Genomic DNA, 21,598 nt, shown 5'->3' with positions numbered 1-21,598 from the left:
ATTGCCTTCTTGGGTAAAATTGTTCTGATAAGCCATTCAAACTATGCAGATAAATAATCAGTATTTTACAGGGTAGCTAAGTGAATAGGTTTTCAGAGTAATATTTTGACCATTCCCATCATCACCTAAACTTAGTGAGTTTTCTATATTTTTTCATGTAACTCAAACTCTGTAGTTTGATTTTCCCATGTAAAGAAGCAGACGGAGGAATGGCTGCTTGTATTTGTCAAAAATAGCTTGTTTTGACGTTGTGCATTTGTACTGAAGTTGTTCTGTAGTTGTGATGATGGCTTCTTCTAAAGATATCTGTGAGAAAAATGGTTGGTTAGAGAAAAAAATCTTTTGATGACTTTTGTTTTGCTATTTTATTCTTTGCATTCTTACTTGCCTTTTTAGTGATTTACAAAAATTGTGCTTTGTATGCTAGCAAACAGTTTAGTTCATTTTTTTCTATGTTCTTAAGAGTTCAGGTGATCTGTCACACTCAGAAGCAAGACATGCTCTCTCTGATTTCCCTGATTGTTGGCTGAGATGTCAAACTGTGTGCGTGCAGCCTGGCTGGATTGTGCTTCAATTCAAATGGAGGTGGTGCAATCCATCCCTGCCATGCAGAGCCATCACCCTTCTTCAGTTGTTTGTGATGTACTGTTTACTGGGGTGAATAGCATGGATTGTCTTCTGTTGCCCTTCATGGTAATATTTTGTATCATGTGAGAATTGCTAAGAAAGTTGGCCATGTAAAATGCCCTCAGGATTGTTTTCCAATCTGACATGAGGAGGAGTCTTACCAACAACCTGTTCAACAGGAGTAATAAGTTAAAAGAAGGAGAAATGGGAGGAAGGAGAGATGGAGAATGCTTTTCAATATTTTCCTGAAAAATTAAATTTTAAATGTGACTGTTTTTAAAGTATTTTGGAGTTCTCACATTGGCATATAAAGTTTTTGTTAGACTTTTCTTTGACAAGAAAGACAAGCAGAAGATTCCCTGGAAATTACTTATGCCGTGTACTGTATGTCTAAAGAAGGAATTTATTAGTTGTGCACTTATAAAAGTGCGTGAGTTAGCAGGGTAGCTTTGTTTAATGTTTCTCTTAGATGTTTTGGTTTGCTAAATACATTAAGAGGAGAAAATTTTTTATCTGTTTAAAAATACAAAATAAAAATTAGTAAGGAAGAATAACAGGCAGAAGACCAGAGGAATCTGTAGGGTATTTTAACACTGTTGTTGAGCCTGAAATAATCTTTCACTTTGTATGTTGAAAATTCCTGCAGTCTATTTGAGGTTTAAAAGCCACTGTTTTCTCAGCCTAGAAGGCTAGAAGTATGTATGACAGTCTTACAGAGATGGAGTAAAACAGTTTTACGGATGTTAGGTGCTGTTGGTGTTGTTAGCCAGAGGAAGCAGTGGAACACCTTGGTCGAATTTGGAGTATGTCCCAAACTAAAATGGGAATCCAAATCAAGTAACATTAAGAATATCATGTAATTGAAAGTAGTATTAATCAAGCGGTAAAAATGTTTAACTCTGTATTATTTATTTTGCTTTTGCTGAACATTTTTCTGTTTATGTGTATCCACTCGAGATTAAGAAAAGACAACAAATATCAAATATGTCACAGTAATCTAGCCAAGTAAAACCATTCTTTTATTTCCTCAAATTATATGTTCAGACAGTTAATTCTTTTAAAATAAATATTTTGGTTAGAAGTGCTAAGCTATTAAACAGGGAGAATATCAAGAGCGAAATCCTTTATCCAACAGTCAATACTGTTTCTCACCTCCTCAGAGATATACTTTGAAAGAACTAAAAATCCTTAGCCTTGGTAATAAGTGCCTGAATATTGTCCAGATAAGTTTCTTTCCTTTCATCCTGTTTTCTGACATAATTGGAATTGCTGTAACAACAGAGAATAACTTCATAATTAGCTTTTTTCTTCTCCACTCTTGCTTTTTAGGCTAGAATTGTAACTTCTGATTGTTGGCTCCACTGTTGCAGTACTGCTTTTCAGTAATGACTGGGATGATGCAATAGACCATATGTTTATAAAGCTGACATCCTTCCTAGCTTCATGTCATCTGAAAACTGTACTGGAAGGTAGAATTAGAATTCAGAATAATCTTGGCAAATTAGTGGGAGAAATTAATTGGCAAAATACCACAATTTAATAGGAAGATGTTTGAGCTAATGCGAATAGGTGGAAATAGTTAAATACTAATAAAAACAATGAGAGTCCAGAATGGTTTTTGAGAGGATGATTGAGAAGCTATAGAGGCTCACAAACTGTTTATTGTTTTAACAGTGTGATATTATTGGGGGAGGCAAGGGAAGCAGCAATATATTGGCTTGTAGAAATAGGACACTGAGCTGCAGGACAGGAGTCCTCATTCTTTACTCAGCACTTGTAAGGCTTCTGTTAGAGGCTGCATCTGGTTTTGAGTTCAGATTTTTAGGAAATCAGTGGTCCATTTGAAGTGTTCTAGGGGACAGAAGAAAAAGATTAATTAGACGTCCACCAAACATAACTTACAAAGCAAGATAAAGAGTTAGGACTAATAAGTCTAAAGAAAAAAAAGGCAGGAAAAACTTCAGGTCTTTAAGTGTGTAAAACCACACAGTGTTACAGAACAGTCTTTTACCTGTATTTTCAGTGAATGGGATGAAATCAAAGGACTTATTTTTAAAAAGATAACAAAAATATTTTTTATGTGTATGCAGATATGAAATCCTAGAGCAGAGTACTTGTGAAGCCTTGGAAATCTCCATGACTGGAGTGCTTTGAGGATAGTTTGGATAAATGTTAATGATTCACACAGCTGTAGTTGATCATGTTCTAAAGGAAGAAAGTGAATTAGGTAACTTAAGGTCCCTTTCCAGCCTGTTTTTATTATCATGGGATGTATCTTCATATTGCAAGACATGTTAAATACATCCATAGCACTGACCCATCTTGACGTATTAGAAGGTAATAATGGAGTCCTGAGTGAAATACAAAATTTTTGAGAGAGACATTTCTACTCCATCAGAGCGTCTCAGTTTTCTGCAGGAGTGCTCTTACTGTACCCTAGTCAGTAAAACTTTGCTTTTCACCTTTCACAGTATTTCTTTAGTGCATGTTCTGTAGCTGAGTAGCCAGCATTTTAGGTGGCTAACAAGTAAAAGAGATTCTTGCCCCATTCATTCAGTCTTTCAATAGTTCCTAGCCTCAGAGCTTCATCTGATTTTTAACGTGGTCTTTTGAACTTGATCCCGTGCACAGGAAATTAAATGGGGAGGCTGAAGGAAACAATATAGGTCTGGTAGGGTTTTTTCATGCTTGTATTCAGTGATTTGGTAGAAATGTGAAATAAACCAAACTAGCATTTTGGTAGCTGAGAAGATGAGAGACTTTTAGAAGAACTGTCATAGCTTGTTATCCTGAATAGTAGGAATCATGCTAGCTGCTGTGGGTGGTCAGTGGAGCAATATTTTATTTTTAACAAATTGTCTTTTGTGCCCAGCTGGTAACACTTTGTACTACTGTCAATGTGAAGTTGTATTTCACTTTCGTGCTTCTTTAAGCTTGTGTGTAGTTCTTTGGAAAACAGAAAAAGGACTGAAGCAGCAGGAGACAACCAAGTATTTCATTCTGCCAGCTGAGTCTGCAGAAGAGAAAAGGCTCCCATCAGTAGAAAAAATATTAGTAAAAAAGCAGACATGGCTCTGAGTATACACCTCTTTTCAGAGTCAGAAACCAAATCTGGGCAGCTACCTGGTCAAAGCAAAATGCTCTTTATTTGAGACAGAAGTTTTGCTCCGTCCCATTTCTTTTCTCCCACAATGCACTTATTTCCATTTTAAAAGGGGATTAAAGATTTTCACGCTTGAAATAATTTAGAAATCTTGTTAGCTTCTCTTTGCTTTCCCTTCTCCTTAATGTAAAATTACCATGGTATATTAAATTTAATTTGCAGTCCTAAGAGGAGGTTATATGGCCTGATGTAAAGGTTCTTTTGTCTGGTCAGGAGTGATCTTCACAGATAGTGGTAGCAGATGAAATCTTAATGTGGTATCCCTGACTTCAGCAAACCTATGCTAAGAATGTACTCAGTCACTGAGTGTGTGTGTGTGTATCATTTGGGATTTTTTTCTCTCTGCAATCGACAGTGATTAAAAGGCCCCAGAGGTGAACATAAGTGGTTAAGGTTAATTTCAGCAACAGCAAGACACTATGTCCTGTGATAAGCTGTTTCATTAAACCTTGCACCTTTTTTAATCTGCATTTCTGTTTCTGTCTGGCTTTTATTTTCTCGTCTTGTGTCTGTCTCTTCAGTTTCCATGTTTCAGACATAGCATCATTTATTTTTATCATGCATGATTAATTCAGTTTACATAAAGGGTTTCTCGAGAAGGATGGATAAAGTATATAAAGCCTTTGTTCAGCCTAAATTTGGATTTAGTTGGTTTGTAACTCTTTTCCCTTCAGTGCAAGTCAAGTCTCCCATTTCTACTGTGCCTCTTGCTCTTCCCTCCAGCTAGCCTAGAGAGCCTTGCCAAAGCTGTCCAACAACAGCTGTTGAGCAACGTGCTTAATCACAGACACTCCTTGCTGTCCAACTGCATTTAATCAGTGAGAAAGATGAAATTGCTTTCAGAAAGTGTGTTATGGAGAGAAAACGAGCAATGAAACAAAGAGGAAAGCAGTTTCCTTACCGCTACTGCAGCAGGGAGAAAGAACAGTTGTTAACCCAAAAGAAGGGAAAATCGGTAAATGCTGTTTTGGTCAGCTCTCCAAAATGATGTCTGTGTGTGCTGGGTAGAGAAGTCATTGGTTTTGGTGTGTCAGGCAGGAGTGGACACATCCTGCACTAAGTTGAATCTGGCAGCTACCATGTTTGAGCATGGTGTGGACCTAACTACTGCATGCAAGAAGTGTGTTGCACACTGTACTGAAGTGTGATTGAATATTGAATTTCAGTGGAATACCAACTAGCTAGGATATCTGATTCCCACACAGTCTGAAAAACTAGGAAATTTTTGTACTTTAATAGTTTCTGATATGGCAGAAATTATAGCCTTTGTTTGCTTTTTTCTTTAGCTTAACATTATATAAAATACTCAGATAACATAAAATCTGAGATCTTTTTTGTTGTTTTATTAGGGGAAGGGGAAGGAAGAACATCTGTATTGAATGGCCAAAACATGTGGCCATTACATCAGTCACAAAATATATTTCCTATTTGTAGGAAGAGAAGATTGGGAAAGCAAACAGAACCAAAGATATGTTCTTGTAGGTATTTAGGAGAAAATACAAGGACTAGATGCAGTTTCTGGAGAGTATCAGCTTGTTACTGTCTTGGTGCTTGCACTGGTTCGGATAAGGACCTCCTGAGAAAAATTTGGTCTGCACTGGACACCTTGTGAAGTCATACTTCATCAACTTTTTTGTTAGTCCCCATCAGGCATACAGATGGTTTCAATTGTTTTTGAGTTTGTCTGAAGAAGGCTGTAACATAAATCAATACCAGAAAACCAGGGAAAGCTCTTTATTTTTCCCCTTTGACAATAGTTTTGCGTGGACTAAAATCTAAGACAGTGGAGTGTAAGGGAACAGGAAACATTTTAATGAGAGAGGAGGTAGCATGTTTTGAATATGTAACCCCCCCATAATCTGGGTATTGGGTCTGTCTGGAGAGACAGAGTAGAAGCAATGTGATTAATTTTTAGCCTGGGTATAAATGGGTACAACCTGATTTATCTTCCTTAAACACTAGATGTATGAGGGTTTTCTGCCCTTCTTGGCCCCAGCATTCCCCCAAGAAAACCTTTCCCTCTTTGTAAGCACACACAAGCAAGGATAGCTGGTGAGATTAGCAGGCAGATACCATGGGAAAACTCTGGAGTTACTGCAGCCTGTCTACTAGGAGTTATGTCCTGTCATTTGTTGCAGACTTGAGGTAGAGAAGGTTGGAATTATCCTTTGATTCTTACTGGGATTTTGCTGGTTTTGTCATTCTTGCTTGATAACAAATAGCGTTATCCTAGAAAAGTTCCTATCCAGTGTTTCTGTCCCAGGCTTGTAATGAAAACTAATAAATAAGAAACAATGCAGTTTCTTATCTCCTTTTTCTAAAGCTCTTGAGATGTAGCTGGCAGCCCTGCAAGAGCCTAAACATAACAGTTAAAACCACCATGGCAGGAACTGTGCAGAATGTTGGTGTAGCACATGCTTCTATACTTGCTGCAGTTGGAACTCTCGCAGGGTATTTTGTCCTCCTTTGTCAGCATAGAGCATTGCAGGATTACCTTACGTTATTGAGTTGAACGAGTTTGCTGGCTTGGTTCAAAATTACTGAATTCACAGAAGTTGAATACCATCTGAGATCTGGTATGAGTGTTGCACTGAAGCAGTCTGAGCAATAGAAATATTCACATATAAATAGCTGAGGAAGCCTGGAATGCCACTGCTGTATGGAAGGAGAAGGGATTCCAGGACTGCTTGCTTAAGTTGGATGGGTGCTTTGGCACTGAGCAATCTTGGGAACTTTGGAAAGTTTTGATAATAATTTTCATTTCACATCAAAGCAGACGAAACAATCAAAGAGAGGAAACTTAAGATTAGGCAAAGTTATTCAAATGAAGTGTTTAAAAGAGGGGGAGGAAAACCCTGAGCTTGCATGCTTTTAATTCAAGCTTGTGCAGTTTTATTTGGAGAATCAACAAAAATGTGAAAGTTGTAAGCCCATGTGAATTTTCTACCAAATAGTTAAGTATTTGGAAATCATATGTGAAGAACTTTATGCTGATTTTTATAATTGTGTATGGCATATTCTGAATGATTTTGTGCCCTGTATGTGTAACCCATGAGTAGGGTGGGAATAAGGCAGTAGGTTCGTTCGAAAAAAGTCCCTCTTTCTGTCTTCAATTTACAAGATAACTATGAGTGACTGTATTAAGTAATGTCCGGCCTTTTTGTTGCAAATTATGACACATAAAATATATTCTGAAGTGCCTTCTACTTCAGCTCATGGGATAAGGAGCAGTCTAGCAAGAAAAACCGCTTAAATCCTCCGCCCAGCACTGTCACAACCAGTGTGCTTTGAACAATAGGCAGAGACAAGCAGAGTTAGAAATCTGTTCTAAAACGCCAGAACTGCCTGATTTTGAAATGATCTCTTCTTGATGTGGAAAGTCCCAGAAGCCTGCTGTCTCATCCAAAATACAAATCCTGCCAGGAGTCCTAAATAGGTAACGGTGCGTGACGGATGGTTTGATAACGAGCATTCATCTGGCTTCTCCTTGTTTTTCCCCTCACAGTTGTCTGGTGGGTGCGAGCTGACAGTGGTAATCCATGACTTCACCGCCTGCAATAGTAATGAGCTGACAATCCGCCGTGGGCAGACAGTGGAGGTCCTGGAGAGGCCCCATGACAAGCCTGACTGGTGTCTGGTCCGAACCACAGATCGGTCCCCAGCTGCGGAAGGCCTGGTCCCCTGTGGGTCCCTCTGCATCGCTCACTCTCGCAGTAGTATGGAGATGGAGGGGATTTTTAACCACAAAGGTAAGAAATTATGGAAACAAAATCTAGTCATCAGCAGCATGAGTTTTGGGAAACGGGGAGAAAAACTTTGGTGTTTTTGCACTGTCTTGGTTTCAGCTACCATGCTGTCTATTCCAAGAATAAAGCAGTTGGCAGTTCTCAGTCTTAGATGAAAATGTGGCTTAAGATAGGGAAGAGATTTAAGCAAATTATATCTTGGTGAAGAGTTATATCAGATAGAGCTGCAACGATAGGAAAATCTATTCCTGACACATGCTGAAAGAAGGGAGGGAAGGAAATCGCCAGCATGGTTATCAGTGGTTCCTGAGAAACCCTGCAGTAAGAAGTCATGACAAGATCAGGTTCAGCAATGGAAAAAGTAAATAGATTCATCCTTATGGCCTGCCACAGGTATTTTACTTAACTGAGTTTTTCAGAGTAGCAGTGGCATACTCTTCCCTTTTTCTCAGAGGAGCTCTGAAATATTACTTTGGTTCTTTTCAGATGCATGAAAGAATATTCTTCTGAAGGGTGCAAGAAAAATCTTATGATTCTTTTGAAAGCTTTTAAGGATCTAGTGTGCTGTAGTCCTTTGGCTCTCTAAACTCCCCAGGCTCACAGAGTAGATTGTCACTAGAGAAAATACTTGCTTGCTTCATTTGCAACTACTTAAGTTTGCAGGCTGTGAACAGAAAGAAATGTGAATTTTTAAAAAAAAAAAAGCAAAACCACACATCAGAAAACAGTTCACTAGAAGGCATTTCATCACATGCTACTTCAAAAAGTTTGCTATTGCAAGTAACAAGATTAGCAGACAAGTAGTGGTGGGGAAAATTTGTTTTCCAGCACACAAAATTCAGATTTTGGAGAGTTTTTCACAGATATAACCACATTTTTTTTGATTATTTGGTCCATTCCAGCCATTACAATTTTTCCCAGGTTTTTTTCAGACACTGTATAAATATTCTTGACTAAAACAGGAACAAGTCTGTGTTTCTTACATTAGGGGCATGCACAGCAGGAACTTCCTGAATGCAGGGTGATTGAGGGGGAGGGGGAGCTTGAAGGATTGAGCTGTATAGTTGTAATACTTCCTCGTCCTCTTGTGTCCTGTAACAATTTGGATAAGGAAAGCTTGCAGATGTTCTCATGATAAAATTAGAAAATGTAGTTAGGTATCACTAAAACTTTTCTTCCTTTGACCAGGGGGTGAAGTCATGGAAACGTCAACATCATTTTTTTTAACTACACTCACAGAATTGATAAATCCAATGTCCTTTGGAGCTAAGGGACTTCACCTTTGAATGCAGAGAATTTCATTAGGAGAGGCGGATTGTAATGGACAATACATATATTATATGAAGTACACTGAGCCTGTCAGACTCCTGAGAGACAGACAGACCTGGTTTTGTGTTTGAGACGTTACTTTTATAACCAAACCAGTGCACATAACCTGTATTGCTTTTTTTTCTTTAGCATTTGTTTGGGGAGAATGGGGCAGAGCATTTTGAAGATACTTTACTTGGTTTAACATGGTACTTTGAAATAAAGAGCATTAATTAATTATATTAATCACGGAGAGTGAAGAAGAAGAGAAAGCTGTTGCTAGAATGAGCATGATTTGCAGGGTTGAATGCAGCCTCAGAAGTGCCTTCTGTCACTGCCACAGGTTTCCTGCGGGATATTATGGTATGCCTTCTAAACCCCAGCTGATAAGAAGCAGCTGCTGATTGTTTATTCCCACATTAGTGGGTGTCAGGCTTTAAGAGATGGATGTTTAATTTGTAAAGTTTCCCGTGTGTGTGACTTCAGTCAGTGTGAACTGTCTTGAACATGCAAACTATTATAATGTTAAATAATCGGGGGGAAGGAGGTACTTGAAACCACTGGATATGTTTCACTTTGGTCTCTACCTCAACTTTCTATTGCTTGAAAGAGTTTGATAATCTTCACTTTACAGAGGGATTACAAAAATTAAGCAAAACCAGTGGAGTGCTTTGATTTTATTTTTCTCCCTATAGTGAAAAGTACCTCAGACAATCCTACAAACCAATTATTCAGCTCAAGTACTGCATTTGATTAAAGGTCTTTAAATAAAGCATTGGGGAATATGCTAATCAGAAGAATAGAAAAAACAATTAGATGAACTTCTCAGAATTGTTCATTGTGGGCGTTGATAGAGGTAGGAATTCCTAAAAAAAACAAAACAAAACAAATCCTTTAACAAAGGACAAGTGAATGACTTATTAAGGCAGTCCATGTTCTTGGGTGGATAACTTCTAATGTATGTCCTAGATTTCTAGTACTTGATTCTGTAGCTTCAGTCTTTTTAATACAGATTTTTTTTCCTTTTTTGACCATAATTCAGTAAAACTTTCAGAGTTTTTGAGAGATTGGACAAATTAGGATATTGCCCCCTGGAATTTTTAGGTCTGAACATACACATCATATGTGAGACTCACAGTGTGAGCATCAAGTCGGAGTAATTTTGTACAGTTCATGGGCAAAGCCACATGCAGTAGACATGAGTCTGGAATTTTTGCATGTCTAGCGTCACAAGCTGTTGTGAGAGGCTGAGGAAGAGAGGTTTTATGTATTATTACAAGGGAAAGAAGGTGATCACCGTTCAGAAGTGGTGGGGTTAGCTACTTGGATGTTGTGTGCTTAGCCTATACAGATGTCTTGTTGAATAGAAGAGTTTTGCACTCCTTTCAATATCTATGGATGCTACAATTTTGATCTTTTCAGTGTTTATTAGTACCGTTTGCCAGTGACACAAGTTGGAAAGTCACGGCATATCAGAGTTGAAGGGAGCTTCACAGTTTTGAAATGGCAAACCTTTTGTAGTTGACAGCTGGTTCTTAAGTTGTGTCAAACCACATTCCATCACTGAGTACAGAAATGTTGGGTGGTACTTAATGCCTTAAATAATCTGAAATTATTATCCAAAGTAGGGGAACATGCAAGTTTATTAAAGCAGAAAGTATGTTCAGTGAAGCCTAGTTCTAACAGCTGATCTTAGTCATTCCTTGTCTGTCCACATATTGTCTGTCAACAATGAAAGATAATGTTGTTTTATTCTCATGTTAAAAGACAACCCTAAAAATTACCCTCATCATTTGCCTACAAGTGTAGGTGTTACTTCTGCTCTAAGAATGTGTATTATCTTAAGCATCTAATCAGTATCAATAGGTAAAAAAAAAATGCATTTACATTATCTTAAATTTCTAAGATTTTATAGTAGTTAGGGTATCACTTGTTAAGAGTAGGAGAAAAGCATCGCACAGAAAAGATGTTCACTAGGTAGATAGTAATTTAGGGGAGGACTTGATTGCAGGTTCCTGACCTCTTGCTTGCTCTGCTGGATATCAAATCTATTCTTTTAAGTTATTTAGGTCATTTAATCAAGTTGTACAGATGAATACATTTTAAAAAAATCTAGATCCCTTTTATAATGGGGGGAAAAGAGAAACAAGTGGGTAGTGAAGAGGCTTAGTAACAGTTGGTGCACTCTACAAAAAATAAATCACTAGCTCTAGAAGAACATGTTTTTCACAAGTAATACATAAAGCAATGGGTTTTTTTGCAATGATTTCCCACATGTTTCTGGGTGTGGGGAAGAAAGAATTTTCCTGTTATTTTATTTGGTGCTTCTCTTTTTTAACATGCGTTTCTTCTCGTCCTGTGGTACATTCATTTTTATATGTGCAGTTCTCTTTTGTTTTCAGGGCATTTATACTGCCGCTGGACTTTGGGTAAAGGCCATGGGACAGGATACAGTGTAATGAAATTGAACATGTAAGCTCAGAAAACTTTGCAGCTATTTAAAATTGTTTGTGCATATCTTGCCTGTTTAGATCACAAGTTCACTGTCTTTTCCAAATTCATGGGTACTTCTGAAGAATTCCTGATAGTCCATCGTATCCCTTCTGTAGGTGCTACTGTTCAGAGAACTATAAAGGCTACAATAAGCCTCTGCTCATGAGGCCACATTTATATGTCTTCTTTAAGTTACGGGATTTTTGGGGGGACCATGTCTAACTGTCAGTTCATCTGTTTGTTCCAAAACTTGGCCACAGAGTTCTTTTATTTACCTGGAGGTACAATGTCTGCCTGTTTTATACAGTCGTATAATCCAGGGATCTGTGTAGGTTTGTTCAAGTCTGAGAGGTTGGTGATGTCTTAGTAACATAGTGCCAAACCACACACATCTCACATACTGAATACTGGCTTTTGATTATACTCTCAGGATGCTGTCCTGACTGGTGCCATAAACAGAAAAATGTTGTTTCAGCAATCTTTTTTCTCCAACTGTAGTCTCTCTCAAAGAATATACCACAATAAGGAAGATCAAATGGCTTTCCAAGACAAAGATTGGCAAATTTGTTCAAATTAGCTGTGTACTAAGCCATTGTCTACATCTGCAAGATGGGAAAGAATGATGTAGGGCAGGCGTCAGAGCTCTTCTTGAATTGGTATAGGTACCTTCTGTTCAGGAATTAGGGAAAAGAAATATTGCATGGGTGACCTAGATATGTTTCCCCAGAAAAGAGAGATATTTTATAGCTGAGGCCACACAATGGGTTAAGATAGTCTTGAATTCATTACGTTAAGTAAGCTTGCGCTTGCACAACTGACGACCTTCTATTCAGAATATTAATTTTCAATGAAAGGGGAAGGGGAGAGAGTAAAGGTAAAATGTCTCATGTGTGATCAAGAGCTTTGAAAGTTATGGTTGAGAAATGGACTGTTTCATGCTGAGTCCAAATACTGTTTCATATAGGAAGAGGAAGCTGTGGATAGCAGCAGCAGAACTTAGATTGAGTAAAATTGGGATCCATGTTTGTAGTGGAAGAAAAGAAGGGTGACTTGGGCAGCAATTGTTTGCTTACAAGCAGAGGGACGCTGTAGAAGGGGAGGATTTGCTGGTTTGAAACTGCAAGCAAGCGAAGCATGGGCTATGTGTAAGGAAAAAGGATCCCCACCCGTGGCTCAGAGCCAAAATGCTGCCTGTGAGACTGCCTGACAGCGTTTGCAGCTGCAGGAAATGAGTTACAGCCCAGGCCAGAGGGGAAAGTAACTCCTAACAATGAGCTGGTAGGGGACGTGCTCTGCTGTGGGGCCAGGTGGCAAAAGGGTGGGGGCTGTAGTTTCCAAGGCACCATACCAAAAGGGATCTGCTGCTGCTACACAGCCGGATATGATCGCATGCAGAAAGTGATATAGAGGAATATGTTGAAGTTGTACAAGACAGCAAACATTAATCTAAAAAGTCTGTTTCTTGACAAATCAATTACCTCCTCAAAACTTTCCAAATAACAGGTTACCCATCCAGATATAACCAGCTAATAGAAAGCCTTATGAGTTGCTCACAGGAGGAAAAGCCTAGCAGTCAGTTGGATTTGACACTCCACTTGTTTAAATTAGCAAAGAAATTGTAAAAGCTGTGCTGCAGTGTCAGTTCAAGTTATTTATCAGGCAGACATTTGCTTGAACAGAGGTGCCTGTATTTGAATAGCTAAAGTTCAACTTCACAGTTTTCAGTTGTTTTGAAAGCCTAATAAATCATAAGGTTTAATTTAGTCACAAACATTTTGTGCAAAAGCACTAGGAGTCTACTAGTGGCAAAGATAGTTTGAATTTAGGTTGTGTGTGTGTGGTTTTTCAAACACATTCTCATGCTTTAGTCCAGGTAAATAAAATAGCTTCAGTATAAAGTAAAACAAGAATTCTCTATCCTGACTTTCCTACCTTGTGGTTTTAGTTGAGTTTGCAGTTAAAAACATCATTTGAGCATAAGTAAATGTAAATAAAATGGCAGCAACTGACTGTAGTTCATCAGATCATGATCTTTGCTTTGAGCTTTGTAGCCAAACTATGTCAGATGGTCAGAGTTAGACTAATATAGTCAAATTCTAATTCAGCCTTGATAAATAGTAAAGTCTGTATAAATTATTTTCTAAATGTTGTGCAGTCTTAAATTAGACAAGGAGGTTCAGTGAATATCACAACTTGAATTTCCAGAAGCATTTTCTCTAAACCAAGTTTACATGTCCTCTGAAACATCATAGGATTGATTTCTGCATAAACCTGCCTTTAACTCCTGCCTTATTCTTTTATCATAAAGCAGCCCAGGAAGACCAGTCAGATCTATCTATTTCCCATGCTTACTCTATTTGTGAGCAGAAGTATGTGGTTAATTTGTCTCTGGAGGTTTTGTATATAGCTAATGAAAGCGTTTTGCCCAGCTTGGGAGCTCAGTATTACAGCTGAGAAAAAGAAGACATTTTTGTAATACTGGCTTGAATATACTTTTGGTCCCAGACAGCTGCCAAACGTATTTCTCTTATATATGGTAGTTGGAAAGGAAATCAGTGTGTGAAAAGTATCTGCTTCAGAACAGATGTATTTGCACAGCTGATCTTTGGGAGGTAGAGTGTGGATATAAACCAGCAATTCTGATGGCTTTAGGTTTCCCAGAAGAGTTGTTACTTTGCTTGCAATTTGACAGCAGTTTCTTTTTCTAACCCAGGTTAGAACAGAATACAAACTCAAATTGTATCCTGCTAAAATGGATTCTTCACCCGGAGGGTGGTTGGGTGCTGGACTGACTTCCTCCGATTCTGTTTTTGTGGGGAGGCTGCTGAATGTGTTCCGTTGACTTCATTTCACTTTTCCTGCAATCAAATAGTAAAATATTAGTCTCTGTCATGCATGCTAAACTGGAAGTGTTGCATCACTTTTAACATAGCGCTATTTGAACCTTTTTTGCAGATGCCGTTGACATCTCTTGAGTTGTTGGCATTACTGTGCAATATTTTGCTTCTATTTTGAGTGCATGTTCACTGACATAGATGTAATTACAACTTGGGACATGCTTGTGTTGTCTCCTAGCTTTGAGTTGAGTACAAACAGAAAGACTTTTTACTCTATATGGAACAACTATTGAACCTAAATTCATTATTCTCTAACATGGAAGTTAAGCAAAAAAGCAGCAGAATTCTTAGAGCAAACTATGTAAAAGAGGCTGTTATGATAAGTTAATAAAAACATGTAATGATCTCAGGAAAACATACTGAAATTTTCAGAAATTTTCACTCTGCATTTTCTGGGATGGATGTATAATGGTTAACCCCTACAGCAATAGAAGACGTTTGCATAACTGACATTCAAGCATAATATCTCAGGTTGACTTGTTATCAAATTGTCCTTGATGACCAGAATCCTGTAGTAAGTTTTCCCTGTGGTTGTAAACCAGCTGTGGCCAACCTACTGTTCATTTACAGTGCAGCAGAAATAGTCCGTCTTAGAAGAACAGGTTGAAAGTATGTCAGGTTTTCAAGAGCAGACTGGACAAAGACCCAAGTAATCTAGTCTGATCTCATAACTGACCCATCCTTTTGAGCAGAAGGTTGGACTATGTGGATTTTTGAGGCCACTTGGAACTTGAGTTATCCTATGATCCTATGCTAAAAGTTAGAATTGCTAGCATGGATTTGCATTCTAAATGTTCCTGGAGTCTTGGATTCCCCTTAATGCCTGTGGGGCTATCAGAAATGCTTAAGATTTTGCCCCCAAATACATTTGTTCTATGTAAGAAATGGGAAGGAATCATAAAAAGTATTTCTGCTTGTGAAAAACTCTAGTTGTTCTTGTTGCATTCTGCTGGGTCATAACCTTATTAAGCATATGTTCATTTGTTAATATAAGCTTTAAACTATCAGTGATACAGAGATTCCTTAAACACAGTCTAGGGGAATCTATTTGCATGTAAGAATCTGCAAATACACTGAAGGAAGGAAAGCTGCTGGGGAATCTACATGGAAAGAGGGACTAGTAAAGCTGAATGGTCCTTTGTTGCTTTCTACAGAAAAACTTAGGGGACGTGGAAGTAAATGAAGCTCTAAGTTCAAGCTGTTGTTCTTCACTTTACACTTTATAAATATTAGGAGAGGATTCTAGAAATGTTAAATATAGGGAATTTGTAGTGATGAGACAGATCCTGAAAGAGAATGAGTAAGAAAGCATAGCTCACTAACAAAAACAGCGAAAGGGTTTAAAAAACCTAAACTAAACTAAAAAAAAAGACTGAATCATAGAATCATAGAATCATTTAGGTTGGAAAAGACCTTTAACAACATCAAGTCCAACCGTTAACCCAGCACTGTCAAGTCCACCACTAAACCATATCCCTCGAAGGAAACATCACCTCTCCATCCATGAATTGCACCCTGGTCTCCTGCATGACAGGTGGGGACTGGCTGACTAGATTGAAGTATTCTTTAGGCAGAATACAGAAAAACTTGACTGGTGAAAACCACCAAATTATTAACCACTTAAAATGTTTTTATCAGTAGCTAATGTATTTTAAAGAGTTTATCATGGCCTGACTTGGTTGTTGGTCCATCCGAGTGTATTTTGTGCTAACTTCTCTCATTGTCTCATGGACAAAATACGTGCAATCTAAATGCTGGTTGATTTCGAGAACAGGCTTAGGTGTATTTATCCTTTCACCCTAAAGGTGTGGCAGGACTACATGCAGTCATGCCAGAGTCAGTTTGGAAAGCACTGACTTAGAGTTGTGTCTTAGAGCTTAAAGTCTCAGGGTAACATCTAAAGAAACAGTGCTTACAGCAGGTGGTACCCTGGAGGTATGAGGCGTGTTCCCTTTGTGTCCTGGTTGCTTGCTTAAGTGAAAGTTGAGACTTTGGGATCCACTGCTCGCTCACATCATCTTTGGCTATGTGGAAGTTACAGTCCTCAGAACTGGAGTAAATTAATAATAGTAGCATTTCACTATCTTATGCTATTTGTGGAATAATCCTGTTATTGTAGCTGTTGGGGTGATGACAAGCATTTACAGCTCTGTAATGATTTTTGTTTGAAAATAAGTATTTTATCTGTTTTGACAGTCTCCTCTTTCGTGTAGGAGCATTTTATTTTTTTATAAAGCCAAATGCCATTCTAAATTGCAGAAGGAGATAGCACTGTTTTGTCAAGTTGTGAGCTTTTGAAAGACAGCATTATTACCTTTTGGAAAGGTTTAAGTTTTTAAGAATACTAAGTTCATATTTTTGTCATCAAGAGGCATACATATTAGGATGTTTATTTCTTGTGTGCTTCAGGAAGTTAACATTATTAGCAATCTAAAATTTCTAGCATGATGCCATGCTTTGTTCAGGAGGAACTCACTGGGAAAAGAGAACGTGGAGAAATTTTGAGTCAATTAAAACAATTTTCTGGCACCTGAATTTTAATTGCTGTCCTAAAGGAACATTGTTGTCTTAACTGAGTATATTAGCTTTCTGAAATATCTGAAGTATAGACTTAGAATAGCTATTTCATAACTGCATTTTCACAATTCTTATAAGGGGTGATGCTATAATTTGTAGGAAGTATACCCTTTTCAATTTTGTGAGCTGTGCAGTCATGTTAATTTATTTTGTTCAGAGGTAATTTTCTTTTAAATGTGGGTAAAACATGTTATGTGTAACCCAAACAGAAATGTTTTACCTTTTTCACAACTGAATTATGCTATGTTTAAAATTCAGAGTATATATAAAAAATGTTAATTACAATGCAGAAACCCTCACATTTGTGGAATTGTGTAACAGTACACAATTTCAAGTGTTTCTGTGTTTTAACATCTGATAGGCAATGTATAATAATAAACCCCAGTCCTGTGGATTTATTTGCTCCTTTTTTCTCATGTACCTATGGTAAAGCTAGCCTCCAAATACCTATAAATATATTTAGTAACAAATCTGTGTTTATAATCCACGAAAATGCAGCTTAGAAAGAGACAGAGAGAGAAAAGACCTGTTTCTGGTTTTGCTGTCATGTTAGATGCAGTGCAGAGGAACTGAGCAGCTTGCTTCATTTTGCCAAAATATCTTTCACTATAATAAAGGAAGCTGTGAAAGTATATAAGGTTTTCTGTGTTAAACGTTAGTATTTGAAATCCAGTCAGGTGCTTTCAGAGCCCATTGCCTTTCTGGCTTCCAGAAGCAGTAAGGTGTTGGATTGTGGTTGGGCTTCATCTGCCGTACCTAGCAGTGCCAAGCAACTTAACCTGTTACAGGAACATGACTTGTGGTGAGCAGTACTGAGCAATGACAAAAGCAGAAGTGGTCATGATGTAACCCTATGTAAGTAACCAAAAAGCATTTGTACAATTTGAACTTAGCAAAAGGAGAGTAAGAGCAGTGTTTTGGTCAGTAATACCAATCAGCAGGTAGGGTGCACAGCCTACAGAAGTAATTCCTCAAGGTGCATTTGTATAGAACTTCAACCTCGGTGTTTCTTACAGGGAGGGAGTACGTGTCCAATTTTGAAAGTTTTGCTTGTGGTTCGGGTTTTGTTTTGCTTTTTAATGACCTGATTTGGTTACTAGAACTATTAATTTTCCTTTTAAGTGACTTGAAAGACATAATTTTAAGTCAAGAACAATTCAGTAGTCTGAGTACTTCTGATGAATATATTCTTTTGTCTTTGACTGCATGCATTTTTATTTATGATAATTAGCTAAGAGATTTAGGTTAAAAAGAACCTTAACTCCTGTATGTGCAGTTACAACTGGTTTGGAAAATTAAACCTTCTTTTGACCAGATTTCTTTTCGTCACACCAAAAGGCTGTTTACCCTTGGGGAACTGAAGAAATAAAAGGATGATGAAGGGTGACTTGTATAATAAAATTAATGTAAAAAATGAGTGCTTCTTCACTACATCTCATTAGGACAGCAAGTATTTCTTGCTTGCTACACTTTTTGTGTTTTTCTCCAATGTAGAGATGAGGCATGTCCTATTCCTTCTCTCCTCCTGTCCCTTGCTAAGTACTGAATGTATGTGAACAACATTCCTTACACTCATCCAAAAGATTTTGTTTGAATTATCTAAAGCTGGTTTGTTGGGGTTTTGCTGACAGTGGCTGGGATCCTTCAAGCTGATTTGGCATGCTGCAGTGGCGACTGTTGAAGAGTCAGAATTTTCCCAAAGCTTTTCCAGATAAACAGAAGACAAGGGACACTGAACATCTCATAATTTCTTTGAAAGGCCTCTTCATTCTTGGGAGTGTTACAGAGACTCCAATCCCTTGACTACAGCACAGGACAGAGTTAAAAACTCAAGAAAATAATAGCCAAATGATTAAGATGGGAGCGAGTTTACTGTGTCATGCGCTTTTTGATATTCTTTCTTACAGTAGGTATGAGGGCATGTTCTTACTAGGGCATGTTCTCCAAAGCTGGAAACGGGAAGGACTTGTTTAGAAACTGGCCGTGATAACTGAATAGTTGGCTACATGGTTAATTTCCCAGACACTTCAGTGTCTTGGTATTGGTTGCTCCTGATGAATGCTTTGCTTTACACAAGATGTATAAGGGAAGGCTATAAACCAGCCAGCTGAAAATATCTCTTTACCCTCAATCAGAAAATACTTTTCCCAGGTTTGCCAGCTAGTTAAGATAGCCCACGTGTTTTGTTGGAGGTGGCTGTTGGTTGAGTTTTTCTGGGCTTTGGGTTTGGTTTATTTGGTTTTTATTTTTTGGGGGGAGGGGGTTTTGTTGTTGTTGTTTGGGGTTTTTTTTGGTTGAAAAATACCAGTATTTTGAAAAGAATTCTTGGAAATCTCAAATTAAGGATGTTCACACAATTCATCGCAAAATACAGTTTGACTGATTAAATTTAAAGTGTCTCTGGCACCTGGCAGCAGTGGTAGTAAAGAACAGGAAACAACATGCTGAATATAAGTCCAAAGAGCCACTGTTGTGACGATTCTGCTCCTTGCAGACTCGCAGTGTTATCTGTGAGACTAAGGAGCAGCGAGGCTATTTTTTTGGGAACAGGATGATCTTTGTGTGTGGAGCTAAAGAAACCAGATGCTAGTGGCGCAGCTGTACCCCAAGCAGTTAAACTGTGGGCACATTGTACGCTGAGGAAAAGGCAAAGTTAGACTCCTTTCAGAATTTTCATCGTAGTGTGGGAGCTCACCTTTGAAGATTCAACCTCAGATTTATTTATTGATGCATTTTACCTTTCTTCAATTTCTTGAATTAGAGTTAGAGTGTAAGAGTATTCTGGTGTGAGGCAGAGTGCCTAACTTGCCAAAGATAGGATTTGTATGCAAAGTCTGCCTGATTTTTTTTTTTTAATGCAAAATGCATATTGTAAATAAAATTCCTTTTGGTTTGTGCAGTGTTATTTAGTTCAGGAATTTTAATAGTCATGAATTTATGTCTGCCTTTGGCTCTGAGGTCTAGATGGTCTTTGGTCCTGCACAGTTCTGGAAAAGTCTGACTCTTTTCTCTCCCGTATGCAGAAACATAATTCAAAGTTGTAAGAACTGTGCAATGCTAAATCATGGAAGCATTTGTCTCAGAGATAATTGCAAAAATGGTTTTAAAATTGTGACATTTAGATGCTGGCAGAACTGAATAAAGAATTCACTCTTCTAATAATTTCAACTATTTTGTATAAGCTTCTCCAGTCTTCAGATGAACAAGAATTTTTAAAATAACTTTGTAGTACTGATTTCAAAATCTGTGAATTGCTTTTGTAAATGGAATGTCAGGAATATGAGAGGGAAGATGCCAAAGACAACAGATTTAGTTTTGCTTGAGAACGACATTGAATTTTGAAGCTGTGTTTTCTCATGATATAATTTTTCAAACACACGCACACCTTCCCACCCTGCCAAGACAGATATGAAGGAAGAAAAGTTGGCTCTATGGCTTCTTGCTCTCAGGCAACTTAAGAGTAGGTATTTAAATTTGAAATTCTGCATTTTATTAGCTTCCCTCCCCTATTCTACTTGTTTTCACCAAGATGGTGCAAAATATAATGGGACCTTACAAAGAGTAAATTGGAATGCTGTTTATCCTCATTTTAATATGTTATTTCTGTTACCATGCAAATGTCTTGAGAGTATGAAAAAGGCAGTCAGCATAACTCCAGTTGTCCCCTTAAATGAAAGAAGAGATGAATATTTCCATTCTTACATGCAGGACTAGTAGTAGAACCCTCAGATGAGGTAGCAGTTCCACAGGCAGGTTAACACAGTGGCAGACGGTGGCTGTAGATGCTGCAAGTGAAGAGCTGGTACCCATGAGAAGCTGAAGCAGTAGTGATCTAATTCATTGACCATCAATGGCAGAGACTGATGGGCTGTTACTGCTATGCTGGGGTGAGCTGGCAAAATGTTAATACCTTGAAATGGTTTTGGGAGGTTGACATTGTCCATCAGTGAGCTCTGAAATTAATTGCAGAAAGTTGATCCCATTCCTTCATCGTAGTGATAGATACAGGCATCCTACTCTTCATTTACATATAGCATACAAAGTATTTGCTACCTTGTCTACTGGGGATATACAGTGCTTTTCTAGCTGGGTTTTTTTCTTTTTGGTTTCTCCATTTGATCACTGGGATGTAGTCTCTCTTACAAAATGCTGTCTTAAAAATGAGCAGGCTCTTTTGCCTGGAATTTTAAAATCTTCATGAAACAGTCAAAATTTTCATCTGGACACTCGATTTTGTCACAGTTTTTAAGTAGCTGAGAAATGTCTTAAATTGCTAGGGGCCTGAAGGGCCATTCGTCGGTACCTTTCTTTCAGAAATGGAGATGATAACTATCTACTTTTTCAAAGGATGTTCTATAAAATATATAGCCAAGAAAACTCATTTCAGCTTTACGCAGGTAAGATGAGAAAGAAACAGTTAATTTTTACTTGAAAAAAAAAAGAGCCACAGCTATTTCAAATTCTGTCAACTGGCATAGGTCAGTATATGAGCTTTTTTCTTTGCTAATTTCATCAAAGTTTGTTTTCCTGTTGTCCTGGGGTCTGCGAATACTGAAGCAGCAGATAAAGTGGGGGAAGCTCACTGTGTGCAACACACCATGCAATCCAACCTCCTCTGCGCTGAGCTTGTGCTCTGTACGCAGCTGTCATTTTTCCTAAAGGTGTTCTTCATGTGGATATATTCTTGCCTGCAGAATTGAGGTTACCTGACTGGTTTTTATTACCAAGGATGAGTTCCTACAAAAAATTGCTGATCTGAAGAGCTGCAGGAAGAGCTGTCTAGCAGA

At 38.0% G+C, this 21,598-nt stretch overlaps 1 protein-coding gene across 2 annotated transcripts in view; it reads left to right on the top strand.

The window, feature by feature from the left end:
• TRIO (trio Rho guanine nucleotide exchange factor) overlaps positions 1 to 21,598 on the top strand; it is a 248,016-nt gene that overhangs the window by 172,975 nt on the left and 53,443 nt on the right. For both annotated transcript variants that reach the window (XR_001877064.1, XM_017829066.1), the window contains exon 34: positions 7,296 to 7,539. Coding sequence is in view for 1 of the 2 variants with exons in the window: in XM_017829066.1 (XP_017684555.1) it covers positions 7,296 to 7,539 (244 nt within the window). In the remaining variant the exon portion in view is untranslated. The remainder of the gene's footprint in view (positions 1 to 7,295; positions 7,540 to 21,598) is intronic.

Source organism: Lepidothrix coronata, unplaced genomic scaffold (genome assembly GCF_001604755.1).
Source record: "Lepidothrix coronata isolate B3197 unplaced genomic scaffold, Lepidothrix_coronata-1.0 Scaffold158, whole genome shotgun sequence".
In the NCBI taxonomy this organism is placed as follows: domain Eukaryota; kingdom Metazoa; phylum Chordata; class Aves; order Passeriformes; family Pipridae; genus Lepidothrix; species Lepidothrix coronata.
This window is presented reverse-complemented; position numbering and strand designations above follow the sequence as displayed.